We start from the raw sequence: 7,539 nt of genomic DNA, 5'->3' as shown, positions 1-7,539 counted from the left end.
AGAGAGAGAGAGAGAGAGAGAGAAAATCACTATCCCTATATTTTAATTTCCTTTTAAGTACCTTTATTTAGCCGAATTGGTTTCCCAGCAAAGCCCTGTGCAAAGCCCATTCTTCACAAATTTCCCTTTATCATTTTTTATACCTGCGTGGATGGGCAATTGCCTCCTGTCCCAGATGTCAAGCAAGTCTTCCAATGGGGAGCCTACCTTAACCTTCGAAGTAGAGCATCCCATGTTCCCCTTCTGATGTAGGGGTTCACTTCGACCCTGCTGGATCCTGGCGATTTGAAGCCTCCTAGTGAGATTTCCACCTACCACCGCAGGTGGGTGGGGTGGGGCAGAAATCCCCCTCCTTCTCTTTCGGATGTAGTTTGCTTCTTGGGGATCTTTTCCAGGAAATTAAATGTAGAATAGAAAAGAAAGGATCGAATTCCTAACCCAGTTTCAAGCACGCTGTTCACAGTTGTGCCGGTTAATGCTTTTGGACTTCAATTGCTAGTAGTTTGGGCTGGTTGATGCAATACGGTCAGCCTTTCTCCTGTCGGGTTAGAAGCCTTTCCCCAAGCCGAACGAAATGGCCGCCGCCATTCCAGAATCGTTGGAGTACCCTTCTTTCTTCATCACCTCTCCGGGGCGACTTAGACCCATTTAGTGTCCCCAGGCAGGGTGAAATTAGCCATGCTGGTGCGGAGAATCCGCAAGCCCGCGACCAGTCGCTACCGCGCAAAACCAGAAGTCTCTATTCTGCCTTTTAAATATTTCCCAAAATATTTCTTTCTCTGGATTCTTCCCACAGAATCTTAAGGAGATTAAGACTGAGCTATTTTACGTACTGTGTAGATTTTGAATTCTTAACATCTAATAATATATAGGACAATGAACATTGACTACATTTTACTGTTCATTTGAAAATATACATCTGAGTGAACAGTTCCAGCTTGCCATGCATATTATTCATGGAAACAGCTCAATTTTACATAGTTCTTATTTGTTGATACACATCTGTGTTCCAGAAAGAGATGAAGGTTTGATCATATCCACTTTGCATTATAGATATAGTTGCTATGGTGACTTGTATTAATAACGGTGTATTGGTGATCTTGCACTGAGAGTAGAAGAAGGGTAAGAAGTCAAGAATCTATTTGTCACTGAGTGAGAGATTTTGCATGTGCAACCATTTCTAATGAAAACATTAGAAATGATTCAGCTGGAATAATAGTTACAGTTTTGCTTTGTATTCTGAAGTCTTGATATGGTTGTGCCTTATAATAACAAAAAGAACCAATGTGAATCAGCAGCTGTGTTATACAAACCACAAATGGATGAGGAAAAGTGCAAGGAAAGAGGAAATGAGAGAAGGAGCCCAGAACAGAAAGGAAGAAAAAAAAACTTAGATGAAAAAATGAGAACACAAGTCTACTGCCTATTAAAATGGCTCATTTTATCTTCAGGTTCTACCCTTTCACAAAGGGAACCTTCCCTTTACATTTCAGTGGTTAATGAGTTATAATTTGATCACAGAGTAATAGGATATGGACTTTTTCCTTTTCTCCCTCTAGTGGTAAGACTTAAAAAAATTGTGATGGCTGTATATATGACATTGTCCTTTTTTGCACTGATAATGGTGGTGGTTATTTTTTTTTCTTAGATGCAACAGAAGATTATTAAATGTTGAAGATGTTCTGACAAGTTTTGACAACACAGGAAATGTTTGTAAGTAAAGACTTTGGTTCTTGATTTCATTAATAAAATCTAGCATATATCTCAGTACAAAAATCTGTGCCAAGGTATTTTTTCAATGTGAATATCCCAGAAGAAAAACCTGAACTAAAATCAGACAAAGCAGAGAAAGTGCTAGTAAGAAATAAGGTATTGTGTGGAAGCCAGGCACTATAACAGGACTATAAAATCAAATTAAATATAAACCTATACAATTCTATACATGTAAAAATCTGCATGTCTTAAACAAAATATGGTAAAATTAATGTTTAGCACAAGTTATTTAAAAGTGAACACAAAGAAGGTATATAGTAAACTGAATGTTTTATCATTCTTTTTTTAAAAATATAGCAATAGCAAGCACAAGATGTAACAAATAATTTAATAAATACTTATATTGAATAGCTATGACTTTAATTGCATTTGTAACATTTTTCTTCCTTGTGTGATGATCTTAGTTGAAATATCTGCTTCACACGGAGCCTTGAAAACTGATTATAATATCACATATTTATATATTGCAATGTATTGCAAGAACAAGTTTGGGAAACAGGAGGAAGACCTGCAGCCTAGAAAATGATCTGTTAAACAAAATCTGAGTTGAAAAGAGGAATGGGGTTGGAGTAGGTATCTTAGAACAGGGCTTTTCAACCTTTTCACAGACTGTACCACCTTTAGGACATGACAATATTCAAGTACCACCAGTGGCTTAGCAAGGTGTCGAAAACTTAATGACCCCCCCCCCCAAAAAAAGGAAAACAGTGATAAAAGTACACCCACTTACCACACTTTTAATAGGAAACTTACGCCTGCTTCTCTGCCATTAATCTTTGCACTCGTGGCTGGAGAGTGCTTACTGACAGACTTAAGTCAGATTCCAGCTGAAGACAATTCCTTTCCTTAGTTTTTATACATGTTGATAAAGAAAATGCCTTCTCGCATAAGTATGTGGAACCAAATAGCAGTAAATCTGCGATAACTTTTCCCTCCACTTCCGGGTACAGTTTTGCAACTTGGCTCCAGAACTCGGTCAGTGTTTTTTCATTAAAAAGTTCGTTCAAATTGTGGTTTGATGTCAATTCCAGAAGTGCTTCTTGCTCTGGAGAGGAAAGGTCAGAGTTCACAACATTTTCCATGATGAAGGGTGATGCAAACCAGCAAATTCTAGTATCACATCCTCTTGACACAAATGGAAAATACAACGCAAACTCTGTGTGCAATTTTTCCAAATGATTTTTGATGGCAGTTTCAGTACCTTCAATGTCAACAATAGAATTTAGTTCAATAAAGTCTGACACATTGGGAAATGATGCAATATTTCCTTTTTTTTACTTGTCCTATCCACAGGGAGATTTTTTTTGTGGAAGGCACAAACTTTGTCTTCCATAACAAACATGTTATGACCGTGGCCTTGCAGCGACCGACTAAGTTCATTTAGCTTTTTAAATATGTCAGCCAATAGGCAAGGCAGGATACCCAGAAGATATTTTCAAACTTTTCTGCTAGGGGTGATGAAACATTTGTCAGGAACAGGTGTGTTTCATCTCGTAGCTTGAATAATCTCGATAATGTTTCACCTCTTGACAACCAACGTACTTCTTTATGAAAGAGAAGAGTGCTGTGCTCAGAATCCAAATCCTTGCATAATTGCCGGAATAAATATCCATTTTGATAAAATTTATTATTTTTGCAGCATCCTCCAAAGTCTCATGTAACACTGGGCTCATCCATTTAGAAGCAAGTGCATGTCTATGCAAGATGGAATGATTTGAAACAATGGAACTGTTCCTTGCCTTAGCTCATGCTATCACCCTCGAAGCTCTTCCTGTAATAGTTGCTGAACTGTCAGAACAAATTCCTACACACCAAGTCCATAATATTCCATATTTACTGAAACAAATGTTGATTATTGTGAATATTTCTTCCCCAGTCATTCTGCCAGGTAGTGGGTGGCAAAATAATATGTGTCCAGTATATCGTCTGAATCAGGAACACACACAAAGACAATTAATTGTGCTTCACCAGCGATGTCAGTGCTTTCATCCAATTGAAATGCAAATTTTTCTGCTGCTGTGATCTTTTCCACCACTTGTTGAATAACATCTGTGGCCATATCTTGTATTCGTCTTTGGACGGTGTTATCAGAACATGGAATATTACGAATAGCATCAGCCATTTTTCCATCAGAGAATTGAAGCAATTGCAATGGCAGAGGGAACCACGGCTTCTTCAACGATTGTGTGAGGCTTATTTCGTTTAGCTGCTATCAACATGTAAAAAACAAGAAAAAAGTTAAGGAAACGATTGGTCCATTAGTGGGTGAAAGTGGCAAGAAGGTGACAAGCAACAGGGAGAAAGCAGAACTATTTAACTCATTTTTCGCATCTGTCTTTACACAAAGGGAAAAAACAGACCAACCTATCAAAAACCCATAAAAAACAAAATAGAAATACAAGTTAAGATAGGTAAGAAAATGGTAAGTGAACACCTGTCCAGCCTAGACGAGTTCAAATCACCAGGACCAGATGGATTACACCCCAAGGTTTTTAAGGAACTGGCAGATGTCATCTCAGAACCACTGAACTATATTTTTCAGAGATCCTGGAGCACTGGGGAACTACCAGAGGACTGGAAAAGAGCTGATGTAGTTCCCATCTTCAAAAAAGGGGAAAAAAAGGACCCAGGAAATTACAGACCTATCAGCCTGACCTCAATACCTGGGAAGATTCTGGAAAAGATAATCAAACAACGAATCAGCGAACACCTACAGGCAAACAAAGTAATTACTAAAAGCCAACATGGGTTTGTCAAAAACAGATCATGCCAGACAAATCTTATTGCATTCTTTGACCAAGTGACAAAATTAGTGGACCAGAGGAATGCTGTGGATATAATTTACTTGGACTTCAGTAAGGCATTTGACAAAGTAGACCACAACCTACTACTTGATAAGATAGAAAAATGCAAGTTAGACAGCATCACCACCAGATGGATCCGTAGCTGGCTGACCGGCCGTACTCAGCGTGTGGTCCTCAATGGAACCGCATCTACATGGAGGGAAGTGTGTAGTGGGGTGCCCCAGGGCTCTGTTCTGGGCCCAGTGCTCTTCAACATCTTCATCAACGATCTGGATGAGGGGATAGATGGGGAACTCATCAAATTTGCAGACGACACCAAGCTGGCAGGAATAGCCAACACTCCAGAAGACAGGCTTAGGATACAGGAGGATCTGGACAGACTTGAAGACTGGGCGCTATCTAACAAAATGAAATTCAATGGTGAAAAAAGTAAGGTTCTACATTTAGGCAATAAAAACCAAATGTACAGGTATAGTATAGGGGGTACCTTGCTCAATAGTAGTAACTGTGAGAGGGATCTCGGAGTCCTAGTGGACAATCATTTAAATATGAGTCAGCAGTATGCTGCAGCTGCCAAAAAAGCCAACACAGTGCTAGGCTGCATTAACAGAGGGATAGAATCAAGATCACATGAAGTATTAATACCACTTTACAATGCCTTGGTAAGGCCACACTTGGAATACTGCATCCAGTTTTGGTCACCAGGATGTAAAAAAGATGTTGAGACTCTAGAAAGAGTACAGAGAAGAGCAACAAAGATGATTAGAGGACTGGAGGCTAAAACAGATAAGGAACGGTTGCTGGAATTGGGTATGTCTAGTTTAACAAAGAGAAGGACGAGGGGGGACATGATAGCAGTGTTCCAATATCTCAGGGGCTGCCACAAAGAAGAGGGAGTCAAGCTATTTTCCAAAGCGCCTGAAGGCAGGACAAGGAGCAACAGGTGGAAGCTAATCAAAGAGAGAAGCAACCTAGAACTAAGGAGAAACTTCCTGACGGTTAGAACAATTAACCAGTGGAACAACCTGCCTCCAGAAGCGGTGAATGCTCCAACACTGGAAGTTTTTAAGAAGAAACTGGACAGCTATTTGTCCAAAATGGTATAGGGTTTCCCGCCTGAGCAGGGGGTTGGACTCGATGACCTCCAAGGTCCCTTCCAACTTTATTATTATTATTATTATTATTATTATTATTATTATTATTATTATTATTATTATTATTATTATTATTATTATTATTATTATTATTAATTATTATTATTATTATTATTATTATTATTATTATTATTATTATTATTATTATTATTATTATTATTATTTATATTTAAAACAAGCAAGCTTAGCAAAATCATATTAAGTAAAGTACAGTTGCAAACTGCAAAATTAAGGATAGCACAGACTTTGGTTCAATACTTTTTCCATGAGGCCTGATTTAGTTCATCTGTGCGAAAACCTTGCATAGAACAATAGCCAATATTTTCATTTTCCACAAAGTGAATCATATAGTTGTTAAGCAAATTGGGCTTTCTTTACTTATCAGAAGCTGGGAAAGTCACAAATGGCAATTACATGACCCTGGGACACTACAGTTAACATAAGTACATGCCTAAATTTTCATCAAGGGACTCTGGAGATGGTGTGATGGTCATAAATGTGAGGTCTGATTGTATATCATCTTTTTCAGTGCTGATATAACTTTGAATGGTCACTAAACAGATGGTTAAAAGTTGAGAATTCCCTGTATTTTTTAAAAAAAACAACAAGTTGTATAACATATTAATAAATACATCATTTGAGGTACAGGTTGTCTTCGACTTACAACCACAGTTGGGACCAGAATTTTTGTTTCTTTAGTGAGTTGTTCCCAAGCCACTTTTTTCAGTACTGTTGTAAGTTGAATAGTTTCTAATTGAATGGCTGTAGGTCAAGGACTAGCTGCAAATTAATTTTACAGATTTATAACCTGTTCCAATCCCAGCAGAATCTGGCGTAGGATGTAGGATGCAAAAGCCAAATCTGGCATAGGAAGTAGGATGCAAGAATCTGGCATAGGAAGTAGGATGCAAAAGCCAAAAAAATATACCAAAAGCTCAGTGTAAATAGTTAAGGTAACATCATTAAAAGTCAGTATCCTGAGCATCCTTAAAACTAATCTAAGGACTGAATAAACACACTGGAAGGACTGAATAAACACACTGGAACAAAAGTGTCTTAATTTATAAAATGAAAGTAGGTTGAGACCATTCATTTCTCAGGGGTGGGGGGGGGAGAGAATATTCCATGAAATGCAGCTCATGACTAACAGACTTACTGGATCTTCATATTACCTCACAAGTATAAATAAATAAATATTTGATTCATTTTTTCAATCTGATTTAGAACTAAATATAATAACAAATAATTCCAATTTATTCATCAAATTAAATATTTTGACATAGCAGTTTGCATCCATTTGGCTTTCTAGGCCCATTTATTCAGATATTTCTTTTGACACATAATTAGCTTCCTTAAGTATCATTATTACATTAGAGAATCTACATATGTATAATACCAATTATCTCTGAGATCAAGATTAACAATGACTGCAGGCAAAGTAACACTGAATCTCAGTTTAATGTAGAAAATATAATTATCAAGAAAGGTTTTACTTCTCTTTCAATTTATTCATTTCTGATATTGTTTATTGTAGAAAGAGTATGCCATTCAGAGAGCCAATTACCCCTGTCACAATACAATCCTACTAAGACTTAGGTTTCCTTCAAGTTATTTCAGTATAGAGGAATATACAGTATATTAGAGGATTTGATTGTTGGAATATCCTGAAATATTCATTCAACTCTTATTCTCTGTTTTTTGCTATTGGTGTATCAGTGCATATTTTTGGTGTTGCTTTCAGATATTCCAACCCAATTACCTTATCTTTTCCTTAATAGTTCTCTATGCAGTTTCCCATCTGTTGAACT

General features: G+C 37.4%; 1 protein-coding gene across 1 annotated transcript in view; it reads left to right on the top strand.

Moving 5' to 3' along the window:
* The window catches only part of LOC107284949 (calmodulin-lysine N-methyltransferase-like), a 16,706-nt gene extending 13,220 nt beyond the window's left edge, over positions 1–3,486 (top strand). Inside the window, exons 3-4 of the mRNA XM_015813080.1 lie at positions 1,649–1,713; positions 3,413–3,486. Of these exons, the coding sequence (XP_015668566.1) occupies positions 1,649–1,713; positions 3,413–3,486 (139 nt within the window). The remainder of the gene's footprint in view (positions 1–1,648; positions 1,714–3,412) is intronic.
* Positions 3,487–7,539: the final 4,053 nt, after the last annotated feature.

This window comes from Protobothrops mucrosquamatus, unplaced genomic scaffold (genome assembly GCF_001527695.2).
Source record: "Protobothrops mucrosquamatus isolate PMUCROS unplaced genomic scaffold, P.Mucros_1.0 scaffold134, whole genome shotgun sequence".
In the NCBI taxonomy this organism is placed as follows: Eukaryota; Metazoa; Chordata; class Lepidosauria; order Squamata; family Viperidae; genus Protobothrops; species Protobothrops mucrosquamatus.
Note: the sequence above shows the minus strand (reverse complement) of the source record. Positions and strands in the feature narration are given on the sequence as shown.